Consider the following 22500-nt stretch of genomic DNA (forward strand, 5'->3'; position numbering starts at 1 on the left):
GTCCCCCCTAGCTAGCAGCATTCCCCTCTGTATCTCGCTGTACTTTGTCCCCTCCTCGGCCTGTCCCCCTCCTCAGCCGCACACTACACGGGAGAAGTTCCCAGCCGTCCCCCTGACGTCACCCGCCGCCGCCGCCGCCTGTTCCAGCCCTGAGTGAGGGGTCGGAGGGGTCGGCACTCAGGGGAGTCGAGTCCATGAACTCCCGCAGGAAGAATGAGCGTCCCCCGGGCTGTGCTGGTCCTGGGAGCCGTGCTGTGCTGCACCTCCTGCGCCCACACCACACCAGGTGAGAGGCGGCTGTGCCCGCCATCCTGGCACTGAGCCTACTGTCCTCTATGTGGGGGCTGCAGGCTGGACTGGCGGGAGGGGGTGCAGGCACTGAGGGGTTAACTAAGTTTACAAAAGTTAGAGGCCTTTGGCTGTCCGGGGCATGCTGGGAGTTGTAGTTTTGCACCCTCTACTGTGTCAGGTCTGCGCCATTTCTAAACTCAGTGCTGCACAGTAAGAGTCTGATATTGTTAGTTCAGTGTTTCCCAGCTAGGGTGCCTCCAGCTGTTGCAAAACTACAACTCCCAGCATGTCTGGACAGTCACTACCCATCCAGAAACGGTTAGGGACAATTCACACAGAGCGGTTTGTCTGGGATGCGGAATGGTGATAATTAACCCCTTCTTGACTTGGCCTTGAGGACACGGCAAATCTTAATTTTTACGTTTTTGTTGTTTTTTTTCCCTTCTATTTTACTTTTCCACCCATAAGAGGGTTTGTTGGGTTTTTTGCGCGACCAATTGTACTTTGTCATGACACTTTTACAATTTACCATCAAAATGTACGACGCAACAAAAAAAAAAAAAAAACTAATATGGGTGGGGGGGGGGGGGGGGTAATGGTGGTAATAAAACCACAGTTTCACAACTGGGGGGGGGGGGGAGGGGCTTCGTTTTTACGCTATACCAAAATAACAATGTTTAAAGTTGCCCTGTCCTTAACCCTATAACCTTCTCATTTTTGCACCGTGATCACTTTTGTTTTGATGGGATCTTTTGATCACATTTTATTAATTGTTTTTCTGATAAATCATGTGAACAAAAAATCTGCAATTCTGGCGTTTGGTATTTTTTTTTAGGTTTACGCCATTCTGTACGATCATAAACATTTTATTAGTAAGGAGATTTTCACATGTGGCGATAGAATAACAGTTTATATACACCCAGGTTCCCCACTTCTTCTGTTTAAATATTTAGTGTGGAATATTTTAATGTCTGATGCTTGTCTTTATTTGTATCCCTAAATCTGTTGGTGCTTTATAAATAAATACTGTATTATTATTATTATTATAATTTATTAATTATTTTATTTTTTTAAATTGTAAAATCGGAAAAGTGGTGATTTAAAGGGAAACTGACATCAGGATCATCCACGCTAACCTGAATATACAGGTATATAGTATGGAGGATCCTCTTTAAAGGAGTACTCCACCCCTAGACATCTTATCCCCTATCCAAAGCATAGGGGATAAGATGTCTGATCGTGGGTGATCCACCGCTGGCACCCCTGCAATCTCCATGCAGCACCCGGCATTCTAAACAGTATGCTTAGGACGCTGGGTTCCCGCAGTGGGGGTTGTGACATGATGCCACGCCCCCTTGGGACGTCATAACACGTCCCCTCCATTCGTGGGACTATTGGTACTTGGGACTCTGGCTGGCATGGGAACCGATTGGACTCCTGCATATATGTTGTTGGTAGCTTAGTGACGCCACCTCTGCTGGGTCCCGCTGCTAGAGAACAGCAGCGGTGACACCAGTAAGCTCCGCCCGTGCTCCAAACCGGGCCCGGAGCTGAAGATAACAGAGGGGATCCCCTGCATGGAACGAGACAAGGTGAGTACTGTTGTCATCAGTGTCACCTGCACTATCTGTCGATACCAACAGGTTAGTGCAGGTGACAGATTTCCTTTAAGAGCATGAATGACAGCTACTCTGATGGGCACTACCAACAACATATATGCGGGAGTCCGATCGGTTCCCATGCCAGCCAGAGCCCCCCAAGTACCAGTGATCACTATTGATCACAGCACTTAAGGGGTTAATGGCAGACATCATTGTGATCACTGCCCATGTCCACCAGTGACTGCAAGGGTGCGTTCACACTACGGATATCTTGCTGAATCTCAGCCTGGCAGCCACCGTTGAATTCTTGACGGCTATGCAGTGCTCACGGAATTCCGCTCAAAGAATAAACATGTTCATTCTTTGCGCAGAACAATTTCAGCGGGAAAGTTGTCTGCTGCTGAAATAGCTTAGTGTGAATGGTAGGGGTGTGAATCGCCAAGAATTTGGCGATTCGATTCGAATCGCGATACCAGTGTGGCGATTCGATATATCGCGATATATCGCGATACCGTCTAGGTGACGATACATCGCGATATATCGCCCACCTGGGAGCATTCATAGATCCCAATAGACGCCGCTGTCAGCTTTGACAGCGGCGATCTAGTACTCCGGTGCACACTTTTTTTTATGTTATCCCGTCCGGGCTGCAAAATAAAATAAAACGCACTTTATCTTACCTGCCAACGAGCCCGCGGAGCTCCGGTACAGTCCGGTACAGGTGTTCGGTCCCCGGGCTGTATTCTTCTTACTTCCTGTTAGTCCGGCACGTCACATGGAGCTTCAGCCTATCACCAGCCGCAGCGATGTCCCGCCTCCGCTGGTGATAGGCTGAAGCTCCATGTGACGTGCCGGACTAACAGGAAGTAAGAATACAGCCCGGGGACCGAACACCTGTACCGGACTGTACCGGAGCTCCGCGGGCTCGTTGGCAGGTAAGAAAAGTGCGTTTTATTAAAAATTCCACATCCCTAAAAGAATCGATTCAAAAATATTTTGAATCGATTCTGTATCGGCAAATGAAAAATCGCGATTATCGCGAGAATCGATTTTTTCTTACATCCCTAGTGAATGGGTCTCGCGGAAGACCCATTCACATTGATTTTAAAGTTCACTGTGCGTAATTCCGCGGGAATTACGTAGTGTGAATGCACCCTGCTGATAGCAGCTATCACTCACGATCTTTGAAGACATAGGGGGCGGTTTAATAAAACCTTTGAAGAGGAAGAGTGGTGCAGTTGCCCATAGCAACCAATCAGATCACTTCTTTTATTTTTCAGAAGATGTGAGCGGCGACCGGCGGCTATGGGATCGGCGGAGAGAGGGCTGATGCAGCTGGAGCTGCACCAGCTGACATCAGCGTTTTTTCCCCTGGGGTGGCAGTGCAGTTTACTTACCCTGTGCTCGCTCCCGGCAGCCACGCGCTCACACAGGCACAGCAGCACTGGACCTGCTGGCAATCAAACCTGGGTCCATGATGTAGGCAATGACCGCTGGACATGGCTGAACTGGTATGTGCCAAAGCAGGGATGGAGACCCCTAGTGGCCAGTTTTTTGACTGGCTTTTTCAGCATTAAATCCTCGATGCTTTACAACATATCAAAAGTTTTTGTATCTGACAGTGCCCATTTAAAGCTGTTGTGTAGTAAATTGTATTATTTTCATATTCTCCCCAGACTGCCTAATTAAATAACAAACACTTTACCTCACCTTCCTGCACTCCCACATAGCTCCAGGATCAGGGCACCTGTCTGTGGCCAGTGACACTGCCGGGTGTAGCGTCTACAGCCAGGGGAACTGACAGTGCCACTCGCCAATCACTGGCCAAGGGGGGACATCGATGTGACCGGTGAATGGTTGAGTGGAGCTGTGACGTCATGCCTACATCTCCGTCCTTCTCTGGGAAGAAGACTGCGGAGACCGGAGGGAGATGGGCCCCCCCGATACTGGAGCTACGAGGGAGTGGATAAAGGTTAGGTAAAATATTTGTTATTTTATTAGGCAGACTTGGGACAATATTAAAATAATACATTTTACCGAACAACCCATTAAAGGATGATTGTCTAGACTGGATACAATTGCATGAAATCATGAAAATGAAGCTGGGCTATACAGATTAGATACATGGTACAATCTACCAATTCCAGTGTGTCTAATACAGTGTTTCCCCACCAGAGTGCCTGCCTGGTGGGGAAACCCTGGTCTACTGTAATGTGTATGGGGTTTTATTTACTCTATCTGATAGGAAATGTTGGATTTTACCTGTCTGATCCTTTTGTTGTCTAGGAGATAAGTTTTTCCCTTTCTGTCCTTTGGAGTGTTCAAGTATATGGGGCGATCAGGTGAGATAGGGGACATTAGCTATCCTATATATATGGTCAGCGTAAAAGGAACCTGTAAGATGTTTCATGCTGCACAACCACAGGCTATGATTTATGACGTTTTTATTCTCATATAAAGCGTCAAGAGGCATCCCCAAGCCCCTGAAGGGCTGAGGGCTGGAATTTCTCCTTGCTCTCCTCCCATCCCTGTCTGATTGAAAGACGGCTGGAAGCCGAGCCTTGTTTCGAAATCTAACCTGTACACAGTTTGTATCCACAGTGCAGGAACAGGATTTGGAAGCTGAGCCTTGACTGTCAATCAAGCTGGGGTGGGAGGGAGCAAGGAGGCGTTCCAGCCCTCAGAATTTCAGGGGCTCAGAAACACCTCTTTGGCCCTTGACATATTAAAGGTGCCATGTATGTGCTTGCCCTAACAGCAGTCTAACAGTGTCAGAACACAGGAATGTGAATAGCAGCTGATGGACATCAGTTTTATAATCTCTTGTCCCATTGATTAAAATTATAATTAGAATTTATGCAATAAGCGTTATGTTCACACATAATTTGTTGCAGAAATTTCTGTAACTGGAAAACCTTTACGTCTTCTTAAAGGGGTACTCCGATCCTAGACAGGTTATCCCCTATCGAAAGAATAGGGGATAACATGTCTGATCACGGGGGGTCCGGCCGCTGAGACCCCCCCACGATCTCTGTGCTTGCCATGTGGCGTTCATGAACACAGAAGCCTGGGGCTTCCATGTTCGTGACATCACACCATGCCCCCTTCATTCTTTCTATGGAAGGGGGTGTGGCGGCTTTGTACCCCCTTCCATAGACATGAATTGAGGGGGCATGGTGTGACGTTCTGTGTTCATGAATGCTACAGCGCCGCCCCAGGGATCGCAATGGGTCCCAGCGTCCTGACCCCCTCCCCCGCGATCAGACATGTTTTCCCCCTTTCCTTTGCATAGGGGATAACATGTCTAGGGGCAGAGTAACCCTTTATGTGGCCCCAGTCTCATGAATGGTATAATTGCAGAAATTTCTGCAACCCGTCTGCAATTTGGTACTGTGGCTCAGGGGTTAGCAATATTTCCTTTGCAGCTCTACGATCCTGCATTCAAATCTGCATGGATTCTACACAGGAGCAGGGAATGCTAAATTATATCCTTTTAGGTTTTCCCTGTATTTGTGTGGGTTTCCTGTACTGCTCTTTTTTTTCCCTAAACTCTAAATACATACCGATAGGTCTTCCTACAGAATTGTCCTCAATGTTAGATAAAACAGTAAGGAGCCACATTGGGGAAAGGGATGGATGTGATTGATAAAAATCTGTGTGCTGGGTTGCAGAATATGTTGGCACTATATACAGTTAAAATGCATAGTACCCTTCTGTTAAAGACAGAAAAACCCACAATGCTCCCTGAAATAACTTGAAACTGAAAAATATAATAATGAATAACAATTTACTGAAAATTAAAGGGGTACTCCAGTGAAAAACTTTTTTTTTTTTTAAATCAACTGGTGTCAGAAAGTTAAACAGATTTGTAAATTACTTCTATAAAAAATCTTAATCCTTCCTGTACTTATTAGCTACTGAATACTACAGCGGAAATTATTTTCTTTTTGAAACACAGACCTCTCTGCTGACATCATGAGCACAGTGCTCTCTGCTGACATCTCTGTCCATTTTAGGAACTGTCCAGAACAGCATATGTTTGCTATGGGGATTTCCTTTTACTCTGGGCAGTTCCTAAAATGGACAGAGATGTCAGCAGAGAGCACTGTGCTCATGATGTCAGCAGAGAGGTCTTTGTTTCAAAAAGAAAATAATTTCCGCTGTAGTATTCAGCAGCTAATAAGTACAGGAAGGATTAAGATTTTTTAATAGAAGTCATTTACAAATCTGTTTAACTTTCTGGCACCAGTTGATTTAAAAAAAAAAAAAAAAGGTTTTCACCGGAGTACCCCTTTAACATTGCAACAAAAACAGACCTTGCTTTTGAATTGTAGTTCAACAGAATTATTTAAAAAAACAAAATAACGAAACTGCCCTGAATATTTAGTTGCACAACCTTTTAAAGCAGTCACTGCGATTAAGGGAAATGACCATCTATGAGCACTGATCTGAATCCTATTGAACATCTGTGGAGCTGAAACCTGCAGTCTGGAGAAGACACCTTCACACCTGAGACAGCTGAAGCAGGATCTTATGAGGAGTGGAGCCAAGATACCTGCAGTCTGGAGAAGACACCTTCACCCCTGAGACAGCTGGAGCAGGATCTTATGAGGAGTGGAGCCAAGATACCTGCAGTCTGGAGAAGACACCTCCACACCTGAGACAGCTGGAGCAGTATCTTATGAGGAGTGGGCCGAGATACCTGCAGTATGGAGAAGACATCTTCACACCTGAGACAGCTGGAGCAGGATCTTATGAGGAGTGGAGCCAAGATACCTGCAGTCTGGAGAAGACACCTTCACACTGAGACAGCTGGAGCAGGATCTTATGAGGAGTGGAGCCAAGATACCTGCAGTCTGGAGAAGACATCTTCACACCTGAGACAGCTGCAGCAGGATCTTATGAGGAGTGGAGCCAAGATACCTGCAGTCTGGAGAAGACATCTTCACACCTGAGACAGCTGGAGCAGGATCTTATGAGGAGTGGAGCCAAGATACCTGCAGTCTGGAGAAGACACCTTCACACTGAGACAGCTGGAGCAGGATCTTATGAGGAGTGGAGCCAAGATACCTGGAGACAAGTGCAGAAGTCTCATTGGGAGTTACAGAAATCTCTGGATTGTAGTGACCGCCTCAAAAGGTTGTGCAACAAAATATTAAGTTCCAGGGACCATTATTTGTGTCCAGGACAGTTTCATTCATAATTTTAAATGATTCTGTTGAACCACTGTATCAGATTGTTGTTGTTATAAGTGCAGTATACTAGGGATCGACCAATATTGATTTTTTAGGGCCGATACCGATAATCTGTGAACTTTCAGGCCGATAATTTATACCGATATTGGCTATTAAAGCAGGCGCTTTAAATCAATGAACTGAAGTGGCTTTTGCGGGGCCAGAGACCGCTGCCGCCACCCGCTTCTCTCCCCCCTGCCTGTCCTGGGGTCCTCCTGAGTCCAACCACCGCCGCTGCCCCCCCCTGCCTGTCCTCTGGCCAGAGACTGCCACCGCCCGCTTCTCTCCCCCTGCCGGTCTTGAGTCCAGCCGCTGCCGCATTGCCTCCCCCATCCCCGGTTTTATAATTACCTGTTCCCAGGGTCCACGCTACTAGGAGTTGTAGTTTTGCTACAGCTGGGGCACCCTGTTGGGAAACGCTTGTCTAAAAAGATGGCAACACGTATTAAGTCCTCCACTCCAATAAATAGTTATCGTAATAGATGTCACCTGTATTCTCCGTTGTGCTGTACACATACATGTGTGTGTAATGTCTGCCTTGAGGCTGTGTATTAAGTATCGCCCTGCAGCCATTGTCTCTCCTCTATCATTTACATTACCCCGGCTTGTAATCTGTGGAGGAGTTACCGGGATTAGAAAGCAGATGTCATCTGCCACTTTAAAGACCAACAGCTGAGAGCGTTTCACCCTCCAAAAATATACTGGAGAACCGTCTATAATTTTCTGCATGCCCTGGACCATGCCCCTGTAACCCATTCACTGCTGGACTCTGAAACATGTCCATAATGGCTCCTGCACTTGGCAATACTGTATATTATAATAGGGGCCACTGTATACCACTAATTCCATATGGTGCCACAGGCCATCAATATTAGATCAGTAGGGATGTAAGAAAAAATCGATTCTCGCGATAATCGCGATTTTTCATTTGCCGATACAGAATCGATTCAAAATATTTTTGAATCGATTCTTTTAGGGATGTGGAATTTTTAATAAAACGCACTTTTCTTACCTGCCAACGAGCCCGCGGAGCTCCGGTACAGTCCGGTACAGGTGTTCGGTCCCCGGGCTGTATTCTTCTTACTTCCTGTTAGTCCGGCACGTCACATGGAGCTTCAGCCTATCACCAGCGGAGGCGGGACATCGCTGCGGCTGGTGATAGGCTGAAGCTCCATGTGACGTGCCGGACTAACAGGAAGTAAGAAGAATACAGCCCGGGGACCGAACACCTGTACCGGACTGTACCGGAGCTCCGGGGGCTCGTTGGCAGGTAAGATAAAGTGCGGTTTATTTTATTTTGCAGCCCGGACGGGATAACATGAGAAAAGTGAGCACCGGAGTACTAGATCGCCGCTGTCAAAGCTGACAGCGGCGTCTATTGGGATCTATGAATGCTCCCAGGTGGGCGATATATCGCGATGTATCGTCACCTAGACGGTATCGCGATATATCGCGATATATCGAATCGCCACACTGGTATTGCGATTCGAATCGAATCGCCAAATTCTTGGCGATTCACACCCCTATAGATCAGCAGGGGTCCGAACCACAGTGGTCCCACCAGCTGTTTGAAGAGGTTGTTAGTGAGTGAGGGGGTGGTGTTTGAAACATTTAGGTCGGATTCACACTACGGAATTTCCGTACGGTGACATTCCTGTCGGAGATTCTAAGAGCGCCCAGCGCCAACTGAATCAGTCAGCTCTAGGATCACACAGACATTGCTGTCCCTACAGACGGAAATGTCTTCAGCGGGGCTTCTGCCTAAAGAATGAGCGAAATTCCATATTGTGCACTGCACAGCGGAATCCCATTGCCAGCGAAGGGATTCTGCTGCATCTAAATTTCCTAAGCTGAATTCCGGATGGAAATTCCGTCATTTGAACCTTGCCTGAAATGTTTATTTATATTTTAGGTGTTTTTGAGGATTTTTTTAAATAATTTTCTTCCCTATTTATATATATATATATATATATATATATATATATATATATATATATATTCAGTTTATTCTTTATTCTACCTACCTTGCTGAATGTAAACAGAGTTGCCAGTGGGATGTTGCATTTAAATTGAAAGAGAAAAAACAACAACAAAAACGTAGAGTATCATTGTGCCACTTCAGTGGGTGCAATGTATTGGTGCTTTAGATGTATTACTGATAATCTTAAGCAGTGTTTTCTAACCAGGGTGCCTCCAGCTGTTGCAAAACTGCCGGGCATGCTGGAAGTTGTAGTTTGGCAACAGCTGGAGGCACCCTGGTTGGGAAACACTGGTCTAAAGTTGGGTTAAGGCTACATGTGATTGTGCTGCGTCACAGCTAAGGTAAAACATAACGGATGCATAAGCTAAATCGAGCCATATTCTTTTGGTAAGAATCTGGGCATTCACTGTATATTTGAATGGAATAAAACAGCCGACCTTCTGTGCCCAATCCTTTTGCCCAGTTGTCCCCGTAGGACTAAAGCAGTATACACACCAGTGTTTCCCAACCAGGGTGCCTACAGCGGTCGCAGAACTACAACTCCCGGCATGCCCGAATAGCCAAAGGATGTCCTGGCATGCTGGGTGTTGTAGTTTTGGGGCAGCTGGAGGCACGCTGATTTGGAAACACTGATACACAATGTGTCACGCTCCAGGTTGGCAGCTTATATCACCTCCACCTAATGAGATACCGTTTACCTGCACTCATAGAGGTGTCTTAATGCCGGAAATAGCTTTAAGTGCTTACACGCCTGAGCATGCAGCACCTGGAATGCAGGAATACTGTGGGTTTGTTTGTTTTATTAGCTTTTAGTCTTTACTTAGCCAAGGAATTTTTCAAATAAAGCTCAAAAAATGTCTGCCAGTTATTTTTCTTACATTTTTCTTAATTTTTTTTAGACTTAAGTAAAGTCTGTACAGTATACAATTCCACCATGCTGTAGTTTTGTGCAGTGAACACTGGACATAAGTGTGTACACATTTATATGGGATTAAATCGCACAAGGTGTAATTCACACATTGCAGTAATACTACACTGCTCAAAAAAATAAAGGGAACACTAAGATAACACATCCTAGATCCGAATGAATGAACTAATCGTATGAAATACTTTCATCTTTACATAGTCAATGTGCTGACAACAAAATCACACAAAAATTATTAATAGAAATCAATTTTATCAACCCATGGAGGTCTGGATATGGAGTCACACTCAAAATCAAAGTGGGAAACTACACTACAGGCTGATCCAACTTTGATGTAATGTCCTTAAAACAAGTCAAAATGAGGCTCAGTAGTGTGTGTGGCCTCCACGTGCCCGTATGTCCTCCCTATAATGCCTGAGCATGCTCCTGATGATGTAGCGGATGGTCTCATGAGGGATGTCCTCCCAGACCTGGACTAAAGCATCCGCCAACTCTTGGACAGTCTGTGGTGCAAAGTGGCATTGGTGGATGGAGCGAGACATGATGTCCCAGATGTGCTCAATCGGATTCAGGTCTGGGGAACAGGCAGGCCAGTCCATAGCATCAATGCCCTCCTCTTGCAGGAACTGCTGACACACTCCAGCAATATGAGGTCTAGCATTGTCTTGCATTAGGAGGAACCCAGTGCCAACTGCACCAGGATATGGTCTCACAAGGGGTGTGAGGATCTCATCTTGGTACCAAATGGCAGTCAGGCTACCTCTGGCTAGCACATGGAGGGCTGTGCAGCCCCCCAAAGAAATGCCCTCCACACCATTACTTACCCACTGAAAAACCGGTTATTCTGGAGGATGTTGCAGGTAGCAGAACATTCTTCACGGCGTCCCCAGACTCTGTCAGCTCTGTGAACCTACTTTCATCTGTGAAGAGCACAGAGCGCCAGTGGCGAATTTGCCAATCTTGGTGTCCTCTGGCAAATGCCAAATACCCTACAAGGTGTAGGGCTGTAAGCACAACCCCCACCTGTGGACGTCGGGCACTCAAACCATCCTCATGTAGTCTGTTTCTGACTGTTTGAATGGACACATGCACATTTGTGGCCTGCTGGAGGTCATTTTGCAGGGCACTGGCAGTGCTCCTCCTTGCACAAAGGCGGAGGTCGCGGTCCTGCTGCTGCTAGGTTGTTGCCCTCCTACGGCCTCCTCCACGTCTCCTGATGTACTGGCCTGTCTCCTGGTAGCGCCTCCATGCTCTGGAGACTACGCTAACAGACACAGCAAACCTTCTTGCCATAGCTCGCATTGATGTGCCATTCCTGATGAGCTGCACTAACTGAGCCACTTGTGTGAGTTGTAGACTCCGTCTCATTCTACCACTAGAGTGAAAGCACCACCAGCATTCAAAAGTGACCAAAACATCAGCCAGGAAGCATTGGAACCGAGAAGTGGTCTGTGTTCTTCACCTACAGAGCCACTCCTTTATTGGGGTTGTCTTGCTAATTGCCTATAATTTCCACCTGTTGTCTGTTCCATTTGTACAACAGCATGTGAAATTGATTGTCAATCAGTGTTGCTTCCTGAGTGGACAGTGTGGTAAAACGATAAAACGTACGCATAAAACTCAATTCACCAATTGCACATAAATTTACTACAATTTAACACTGAAAAAAACGGAGTAAAACTAATGATAAATTCTCCCCATTGATATGACTGAGGTGTTTAAGGCCGCACAGGATAGAAAACCTTAAAGTGGGAGGGACAGAATTTTTTTCACCCCAAAATATACATATTTTTTAATCAATGTATATTACAAATATACATATAATGGTATTATCTACATAATATCAAAAGTTTTTGTTGGCGACATGTACACTATAAAGTGTACCTCTCATGAAACAAACTTTTTATATATTAACCTCTTAAGGACGCAGGGCGTATGGATACGCCCTGCATTCCGAGTCCTTAAGGACGCAGGGCGTATCCATACGCCCGTGGGAATTCCGGTCCCCACCGCTAGCCGGTTGGGGACCGGAGCCGGATGCCTGCTGAAATCATTCAGCAGGCATCCCGGCATATCGCCCAGGGGGGGTCATTATGCCCCCCCCCATGTCGGCGATGGCCACAGATCGCTGGACAATTCAGTCCAGCGATCTGCGGCGATTCCGGGTCAATCAGGTCTCCAGTGACCCGGTGACCCGGAATTACTGGCTGTTCGGGGCCGTCTCTGACGGCCCCGAACAGCCAGAGCCTGCAGGGGTGAGGTGGCACTGGTGCCACCTCACGATCGCCCTGATTCGTCGGCCGGATTACCGGCCGACCAATCAGGGCGCCTGCTGCGGGTGTCACTCCCGCACCCGCTCCGCCCCTCTTCCGGAGGTCGTGAGCGGGTGCGGGAAGACGACCCCGGGTGCTGGGGACCCCGATCCCCGGCGTCCATGTTGGGATCGGGGCCCCAGGAGCGACGGCGGCGGCGAGGGACAGTCCTGCGACGGAGCAGCAGCAGGAGGTGAGTTACAGCCTCCTGCTGTTGCTTAGCAACAGCTCCCAGCATTAAAAAAGGGCATGCTAGGAGCTGTAGTTATGCAACAGCAGGATACAGACCACCACAACTCCCAGCATTCCCTTATGGGCATGCTGGGACTTATGGTTTTGCAACAGCTGGAGGCACATTTTTTCTATGGAAAAGTGTACCTTCAGCTGTTGTATAACTACAACTCCCAGCTTGCACAAACAGCTAATGTGCATGCTGGGAGTTGTAGTGGTGCATCTGCTGGTTGCATAACTACAACTCCCAGCATGCCTGTTGGCTGTCGGTGACTGCTGAGAGTTGTAGTTTTGCAACAGCTGAAGGCACACTGGTTGTGAAACCCATTATTTTTTTTTACCTAACTCAGTGTTTCACGACCGGTGTGCCTCCAGCTGTTGCAAACTACAACTCCCAGCAGTCACCTTACACCATGCACCGTACATGCTGGGAGTTGTAGTTTTGCAACAGCTGGAGGCACACTGGTTTTGAAACACTGAGTAAGGTCACAAACTCAGTGATACATAACCAGTGTGCCTACAGCTGTTGCAAAACTAAAACTCTCAGCTTGTACAGTCTGTTAGCGCATGCTGGGAGTTGTAGTTTTGCAACAGCTGGATGTCCCCCCCCCCAATGTGAATGTACAGGGTACACTCACATGGGCGGAGGATTACAGTAAGTATCGGGCTGCAAGTTTGAGCTGCAGCAAATTTTCTGCAACAGCTCAAACTGCCATCGAGAAACTACTGTGAACCCCCGCCCGTGCGACTGTACCCTAAAAACACTACACTACACTAACACAAAATAAAATAAAAAGTAAAAAAAACACTACATATACACATACCCCTACACAGCCCTCCTCCCCTCCCCAATAAAAATGAAAAACGTCTGGTACGCCACGGTTTCCAAAATGGAGCCTCCAGCTGTTGCAAAACAACTACTCCCAGTATTGCCAGACAGCCACTGACTGTCCAGGCATGCTGGGAGTTTTGCAACAGCTGGAGGCACCCTGTTTGGGAATCACTGGCGTAGAATTCCCCTATGTCCACCCCTATGCAATCCCTAATTTAGGCCTCAAATGCGCATGGCGCTCTCACTTTGGAGCCCTGTCGTATTTCAAGGCAACAGTTAAGGGTCACATATGGGGTATCGCCGTATTCGGGAGAAATTGTGTTACAAATTTTGGGGGGTATTTTCTTCTTTTACCCTTTTTAAAAATGTAAAATTTTTGGGAAAAGCATTTTAGGTAAAAATTTTTATTTTTTTTACATATGCAATAGTCGTGAAACGCCTGTGGGGTATTAAGGTTCACATTACCCCTTTTTATGTTCCCCGAGGGGTCTAGTTTCCAAAATGGTATGCCATGTGGGGTTTTTTGCTGTTCTGGCACCATAGGGGCTTCCTAAAGGTGACATGCCCCCCAAAAACCATTTGACGCTCCTTCCCTTCTGAGCCCTCTACTGCGCCCGCCGAACAATTAACATAGACATATGAGGTATGTGCTTACTCGAGAGAAATTGGGTTTCAAATACAAGTAAAAATTTTCTCCTTTTTACCCCTGGCAAAAATTCAAAAATTGGGTCTACAAGAACATGCCAGTGTAAAAAATGAAGATTGTGAATTTTCTCCTTCACTTTGCTGCTATTCCTGTGAAACCCCTAAAGGGTTAAAACGCTTACTGAATGTCATTTTGAATACTTTGGGGGGTGCAGTTTTTATAATGGGGTCATTTATGGGGTATTTCTAATATGAAGACCCTTCAAATCCACTTCAAACCTGAACTGGTCCCTGAAAAAAAGCGAGTTTCAAAATTTTGTGAAAAATTGGAAAATTGCTGCGGAACTTTGAAGCCCTCTGGTGTCTTCCAAAAGTAAAAACTCATCAATTTTATGATGCAAACATAAAGTAGACATATTGTATATGTGAATAAAAATTTTTTTGTGGGGAATATCCATTTTCCTTACAAGCAGAGAGCTTCAAAGTTAGAAAAATGCTACATTTTCAAATTTTTCATCAAATTTTGGGATTTTTCACCAAGAAAGGATGCAAGTTACCAAAAATTTTTTACCACTAAGTTAAAGGGGTAGTCCAGTGGTGAAAAACTTATCCCCTATCCTAAGGATAGGGGATAAGTTTGAGATCGCGGGGGTCCGACCGCTGGCGCCCCCTGCGATCTCTCTGTACGGGGCCCCGGCTCTCCGCCGAGATAGCGGGTGTCGACCCCCGCACGAGGCGGCGGCCGACACGCCCCCTCAATACATCTCTATGGCAGAGCCGGAGATTGCCGAAGGCAGCGCTTCGGCTCTGCCATAGAGTTGTATTGAGGGGGCGTGTCGGCCGCCGCCTCGTGCGGAGGTCGACACGCCCCCTTCCCGCGGGCTGTCGGGGCTCCGTACAGGAGATCGCAGGGGGCCCCAGCGGTCGGACCCCCCGCGATCTGCAACTTATCCCCTATCCTTAGGATAGGGGATAAAGTTGCTCACCACTGAATCACCACTGGACTACTCCTTTAAAATAGAATATGTCACGAAAAAACAATCTCGGAATCAGAATGATAACTAAAAGCATCCCAGAGTTATTAATGTTTAAAGTGACAGTGGTCAGATTTGCAAAAAATGGCCGAGTCCTTAAGGTGAAAATGGGCTCAGTCCTTAAGGGGTTAAAGATAAAGCCCTTCTGAACAACTTTTTAATTGCTTTTATTTAAAATATTTTCCTCCTTTTCATGTTTTTTTTTTACTTTAAAAACTTCTCCACTAGGGGCCTCCCTAGCAATCCTGTCAGCAAGCATTTCGGACTCAGTGAGTGAGTCTGAAATCAGCTCAGCGCTTCTCTTTTTCTCAGTTCCTCTCTCCTCTCTCCACTTTCCACATGGCTAATTATATATGCACTGCTTATCTCCTCTCCACTGACTTGCTGTTGGTATGACAACCTCCCCTGCATTGTGCCTTCAACTGAGCCACTGAAGAGCATAGAAAAAAGGTATTTTTAGGGGGGGTTTAAAGCAAAATAAATGCAGGGATAGACTTGGTCAGAGTCAGGGACAGATGGGGAAGGGGATTAGGGAAAGTTTAGATGGTGATAAGTACTCTTTAAAGGGGTATGCCGCACCCCTAGAATCTTATCCCCTATCTAAAGGATAGGGGATAAGATGTCAGATCGCCGGGGTCCCGCTGCTGAGGACCCCCGGGATCTCGGCTGCAGCACCCACCTGTATGGCTTCCACCTCACACCGGCAACGCTGGAGGCTTCGGATCCCGACCACAATAGCGGAAGAGTGTGACATCACGACTCCGCCCCGTGTGACGTCAAGCCCCGCCCCCTCAATGCAAGTCTCAAATGGGAGATCAGTCAAGCCCCCTCCCATAGACTTGCATTGAGGGGGCTGGGCGTGACATCACTCGGGGCGGAGGCGTAACGTCACGCTCTTCCGCCATTGTGTTCGGGATCCGAAGCCTCCAGCGTTGCCGGTGTGAGGTGGAAGCCGTACAGGTGGGTACTGCAGCCGAGATTCCGGGGGTCCCCAGTAGCGGGACCCCGGTGATCTGACACTTATCCCCTATCCTTTGGATAGGGGATAAGATGTCTAGGGGTGCGGAGTACCCCTTTAAGGTTTCTGATCTGAATTTAAGGGCAGAAAAGCTGCAGTTTATTCTCAATTAAATCCACAACATAAGATACGCACAAAAATGCGCAGACTTTGGCGTGTATTGGCTGCTAGTTTGCTGCTTTTGATTTTTGTGCAAATTTGAAGAAGAAAAGTCAGTGGGGGAGATTTACCAAGCTGTCTTATATTAAAGCGTAAGTGTCATTAAAATAAACTTTTGACATGTTATCCAGTCATGTCAAAAGTTTAGATTGCAGTGATCACGAGTAATAGCCGGCTGAAGTGCAGGGAATCACTCTTCACTCCCTAGCTGTCAGCCAAATATGACTCTTTCACTCCATAGACATACTCTGCCTCTAGACATCCAAAGGATAGGGGATAAGATTTCTGATCGCTGGGGTCCCGCCGCTTGGAACCCCCGCGATCTCTCCTGCAGCACCCCGGGTTATCTTTGCTCCGTGCCTGATGATGGGCGATACAGGGGCCGAAGTATCGTGATGTCACAGCCCCACTCCTCGTGAAGTCACGCCCCGCCCCTTCAATGCAAGTCTATGGGAGGGGATAAGATGTCTAGGGGCGGAGTACCCCTTTAAGGGAACCAAGCATCAGTCTTTATCATATATAATGCTTAGCAACGTCTTAGATATAGTAAAATCTTCATCCTCACCTCTTCCCCTCGGCTTGATTGGCGTCTGATTATGCAGCAGGGAGATGACGCATGCTGTCAGTCATACCAAGGGGCTTCACTACGGCTGGAGCGACAGAACTAGGTAAGTATAGCTCCCCACCCAGGGGACTACTTACCAGGCCGGCGGAAGAGATTTACAAAGTTCATATCCTCAACATCCCTTGGGGCAATAATGTCCCCCTTGAATGGTGGGGCAAAAAGATTCTACTATATACACTGCTCAAAAAAATTAAGGGAACACTTATCCAACACAATGTAACTCCAAGTCAATTACACTTCTGTGGAATCACACTGTCCACTCAGGAAGCAACACTGATTGACAATCAATTTCACATGCTGTTGTGCAAAGGGAACAGACAACAGGTGGAAATTATAGGCAATTAGCAAGATACCCCCAAAAAAGGAGTGGTTCTGCAATTGGTGACCACTGACCACTTCTCAGTTCCTATGCTTCCTGGCTGTTGTTTTGGTCACTTTTGAATGCTGGCGGTGCTTTCACTCTTGTAGTAGCATGAGATGGAGTCTACAACCCACACAAGTGGCTCAGGTAGTGCAGCTCATCCAGAATGGCACATCAATGCGAGCTGTGGCAAGAAGGTTTGCTGTGTCTGTCAGCGTATTGTCCAGAGCATGGAGGCGCTACAGGAAGACAGGCCAGTACAGCAGTAGATGTGGAGGAGGCCATAGGAGGGCAACAACCCAGCAGCAGGACTGCTACCTCCGCCTTTGTGCAAGGAGGAGCACTGCCAGAGCCCTGCAAAATGACCTCCAGCAGGCCACAAATGTGCATGTGTCCATTCAAATGGTCAGAAACAGACTCCATGAGGATGGTATGAGTGCCCGACGTCCACAGGTGGGGGTTGTGCTTACAGCCCTACACCTTGCAGGATGTTTAGCATTTGCCAGAGAACACTAAGTTTGGCAGATTTGCCACTGGCGCCCTGTGCTCATCACAGATGAAAGTAGGTTCACACTGAGCACATGTGACAGACGTGACAGAGTCTGGAAATGCAGTGGAAAACGTTCTGCTGCCTGCAACATCCTCCAGCATGACTGGTTTCGCGGCGGGTCAGTAATGGTGTGGGGTGGGATTTCTTTGGGGGGCCGCACAGCCCTCCATGTCCTTGCCAGAGGTAGCCTGACTGCAATTAGGTACCGAGATGAGATCGTTAGACCTCTTGTGAGACCATATGCTGGTGCGGTAGGCCCTGGGTTCCTCCTAATGCAAGACAATAGACCTCATGTGGCTGGAGTGTGTCAGCAGTTCCTGCAAGAGGAAGGCATTGATGCTATGGACTGTCCCGCCCGTTCCCCAGACCTGAATCTGATTGAACACATCTGGGACATCATGTCTCGCTCCATTCACCAATGCCACTTTGCACCACAGACTGTCCAAGAGTTGGCGGATGCTTTAGTCCAGGTCTGGGAGGACATCCCTCAGGAGACCATCTGCCACCTCATCAGGAGCATGCCCAGGCGTTGTAGGGAGGTCATACGGGCATGTGGAGGCCACACACACTACTGAGCCTCATTTTGACTTGTTTTTAGGACATTACATCAAAGTTGGATCAGCCTGTAGCGTGGTTTTCCACTTTGATTTTGAGTGTGACTCCATATCCAGACCTCCATGGGTTGATAAATTTGATTTCCATTGATAATTTTTGTGGGATTTTCTTGTCAGCACATTCAACTATGTAAAGACGAAAGTATTTGCATTTTCAGTATATATCCACCTCCACTTTCCGTCTCCTCTACACCCCGTAGTGCCAGACTGCCTTGCACACAAGTATTTCATACGATTAGCTCATTCATTCAAATCTAGAATGTGTTCTCTTAGGCTGCTTTCACACAATAGAATTCTCCGTTTTAAAGATCCGTTATAATGACCCGTTAACAAAACTATTAAAAACGGGCATTACAAAATCCCATTATAGTCTATGGGATTTTTACATTACCCGTTTTAACCCGTCATAGCCCATTATTAATAACGGACATTATTTTGTGACGAGAGAAAGTAACGGGAGAAATAGTGTATGCACTATCTCTACCATTACCTCTCCCGTCACAAAATAATGTCCGTTGTTCATAACGGGCTATGACGGGTTAAAACGGGTAATGTAAAAATCCCATAGACTATAATGGGATTTTGTAATGCCCGTTTTACGGCCATTTTTAATAGTTTTGTTAACGGGTTATTATAACGGATCTGTAAAACGGAGAATTCTATAGTGTGAAAGTAGCCTAAGAGAACGCATTCTAGATCTGATTGGATGAGCTAATTGTATGAAATACTTTTAACGGCCGTTTTTAATGCTTTGGTTAACGGGTCATTATAATGGATCTTTAAAACAGAGAATTCTATAGTGTGAAAGCAGCCTTAGCGTTCCCTTTTTTTTTTTTTTTTGAGCAGTGTGTAACGCATTGCCAAGCCTTATATATGGTAAAATCTAATGCTTGGTTTCCTTTAATGACACGAATTCTTTAAGATTCTTTTTGTTGCATATATCATTTCATTTTACCAGAACAGAAATCGAAATAAAACTGAACTGTGATTGTTTGCAATGAACATTGTGATAAATTTCCTCCATTAGGTTATATATCCAGTTGCAGATTTTTGCAGTGTTAGCTAATTTTACTGACTTTTCCCTTTTGTAGCTTCTTTCTTTGGTGACAGTTATGTCGAACTGAAGAAATTGGAATTATTGTCCAAAGCATCACTTCAGTTACGTTTCCGAACCAGTAAAGGAAATGGGTTACTCTTTCTTGCTGCTGGGAAACATGATTATTGTTTGGTGGAGCTGCGCTCTGGGCATGTACAGGTAAGACATGTAAACTGCATCATCTTACTTATGTCATCTCCTTTATTTTTAGATATCTTCTTGAGACTTCTCTGCCATTGTGCTTTTTCTACCTATATATGAGCAGCACATTCTGTCTGAGCATCTATTAAACTGTATGTTCACACTACAGAAATTCAATGGGAAACAGTGGATCCGCTGTGTTAACATTTCATAATCGCACTAATGTCTTTAGCAGTTTCTGGCAGACATAAGTGTTTAATATTTCTGGTGAATCCAATTCCTTGTCAAAAGTTCAGCTACCTCCAATGAATTCAATGGGAGGCTGCTGCAAGCGGATTCTGCACATAAATTCCATGAGTGTGAACAGGGACTTAAAGGGGTACTCCACTGGAAAACCTTTTTTTTTTTTTATCAACTGGTGCCAGAAAGTTAAACAATTTGTAAATCACTTCTATTAAAATATCTTAATCCTTCCAGTACTTATCAGCTGCTCTTATGATCCACAGGAAGTTCTTTTATTTTTGAATTTCCTTTCTGCCTGACCACAGTGCTCTCTGCTGACACCTCTGTCCATTTTAGGAACTGTCCAGAGCAGAATAGCTTTTCTATGGGGATTTGCTCCTACTCTGTACAGTTCCTAAAATGGACTGAGGTGTCAGCAGAGAGCTGAATTCATGTGGATCATACAGCAGCTGGTGTTTCACAGGAATAGCAGAAAAGTGAAGGAGAAAATTCAAAATCTTCATTTTTTTTTTACCCTCTTGTAGACCCAGTTTTTTAAATCTTACAAGGGAGGAGGAAAAGTCCCCCAAAATTTGTAACCCAATTTCTCTCGAGTAAGGAAATATCTCATATGTGTATGTAAAGTGTTTGGCGAGCGCATTAGAGGGCTCAGAAGGGAAGGAGTGACAATGGGATTTTGGAGAGTGAGTTTTTCTGAAATGGTTTTGGGGATGGCATGTCACATTTAGGAAGTCACTATGGTGCCAGAACAGCAAAAAAAAACAAAAAAAAACAAAACACATGGCGTACTATTTTGGAAACTACACTCCTCTTGGAATGTAACAAGGGGTCCAGTGAGCCTTAACACCCCACAAGTGTTTGACAAATTTCCACTAAATTTGGACGTGAAAATGAAAAATTAGATTTTTTTTCACTAAAATGCTGGTGTTACCCCAAATTTTTCATTTTCACAAGGGGTAATAGGAGAAAAAGCCTCTCAAAATTTGTAACCCCATTTCTTCTGAGTATGGAAATACCCCCCATATGTGGATGTAAAGTGCTCTGTGGGCAAACTACAATGCTCAGAAGAGGAGTGCTATTGAGCTTTTGGAGAGAGAGAAATAGGTTGGAATGGAAGTCGGGGGCCATGTGCATTTACAAAGCCCCCCATGGTGCCAGAACAGGGGACCCCCCCCACATAATTTAATAAGGGGTGCAGTGAGCATTTACACCCCTCTGGTGTTTGACAGATCTTTGGAACAGTGGGCTGTGCAAATGAAAATTTTAATTTTCCATTTTCACGGACCACTGTTCCAAAAATCTGTCAGACACCTGGGGGGTGTAAATGCTCACTGCACCCCTTATTAAATTCTGTGAGGGGTGTGTTTGCCAAATGGTGTCACATGTGGTGGTGGGGGGGGGGGGGGGGGGGTCACTGTTCTGGCACTATGGGTGCTTTGTGAACACACATGGCCTTCAATTTCGGACACATTCTCTCTCCAAAAGCCCAATGGCGCTCCTTTTCTTCTGAGCATTGTAGTTCGCCCGCAGAACACTTTACATCCACATATGGGGTATGTTCTTACTCAGAAGAAAGGGGGTTACAAATTTTGGGGGGCTTTTTTCATATTCTCCCTTGCCTTGTGAAAATGAATAGTTTTTTCATTTTCACATCCAACTTTAACGAAAATTCATCAAACACCTGTGGGGTGTTACATTCCGTGAGGGGTGTAGTTTCCAAAATGGGGTCACATGTGGGTATTTATTGTTTTGCATTCATGTCAGAACCACTGTAAAATCAGCCACCCCTGTGCAAATCACCAATTTAGACCTGAAATGTACATGGTGCGCTCTCACTTCTGAGCCATGTTGTTTGCCCGCAGAGCACTTTACACCAACATATGGGGTATTCCCGTACTCAGGAGAAATTGCATTACAAATTTTGTGGGGTCTTTTTTTCCTTTTACCGCTTGTGAAAATTAAAAGTATGGGGCAACACCAGCATGTTAGTTAAATTTTTAATTTTTTTTTACACTAACATGCTGGTGTAGACCCCAACTTTACCTTTTCATCGTTCCGACCGATCAATCACGTGATCGTGAGGTGGCACCCGTGCCACCTTACTCCTGCTGGGTAATGGTGAATGGGGCTGTCTCGGACAGCCCCATTCACTCTTTTTTTCCGCGTCACCAGAGACCCGATTGACCCGGGATTGCTGCAAATCGCCAGTCTGAATTGATCAGCGATTTGCGGCGATTGCCGACATGGGGGGTTTGCACGGGGGTGCCTGCTGATGGCACTCGACAGGGACCGAAATTCCCATGGGCGTACAGGTACGCCCTGGGTCCTTAAGTACCAGCGCGTACCTGTACACCCTGGGTCCCTAAGTGGTTAAACATAATATATTCAAAGCTAATGTAAAAATCATACAGATCAAATCATGCTATTAAGTAGTGCTTATATGTTGATTATTACCGATATCCGACAACCCATACTCATATCAAGTGAAATTTAATACACATTTACTGTTGCTTGGCTCATTCTAGATAAACTTTATTGCCGCTATATGACCAGTCTTAATTCTGTGTATCAGGTCTCCCACAAGCAGTCATATTCTCTTATATCACT

At 46.0% G+C, this 22500-nt stretch overlaps 1 protein-coding gene across 1 annotated transcript in view; it reads left to right on the forward strand.

The window, feature by feature from the left end:
* The window catches only part of LOC130293231 (chondroitin sulfate proteoglycan 4-like), a 51054-nt gene continuing 28554 nt past the window's right edge, over positions 1-22500 (forward strand). The window contains exons 1-2 of the mRNA XM_056541735.1: positions 1-286; positions 19505-19668. Of these exons, the coding sequence (XP_056397710.1) occupies positions 214-286; positions 19505-19668 (237 nt within the window). The 5' untranslated portion in view covers positions 1-213. The remainder of the gene's footprint in view (positions 287-19504; positions 19669-22500) is intronic.

The sequence above is a fragment of the Hyla sarda genome, chromosome 1 (assembly GCF_029499605.1).
Source record: "Hyla sarda isolate aHylSar1 chromosome 1, aHylSar1.hap1, whole genome shotgun sequence".
NCBI classification, from domain to species: domain Eukaryota; kingdom Metazoa; phylum Chordata; class Amphibia; order Anura; family Hylidae; genus Hyla; species Hyla sarda.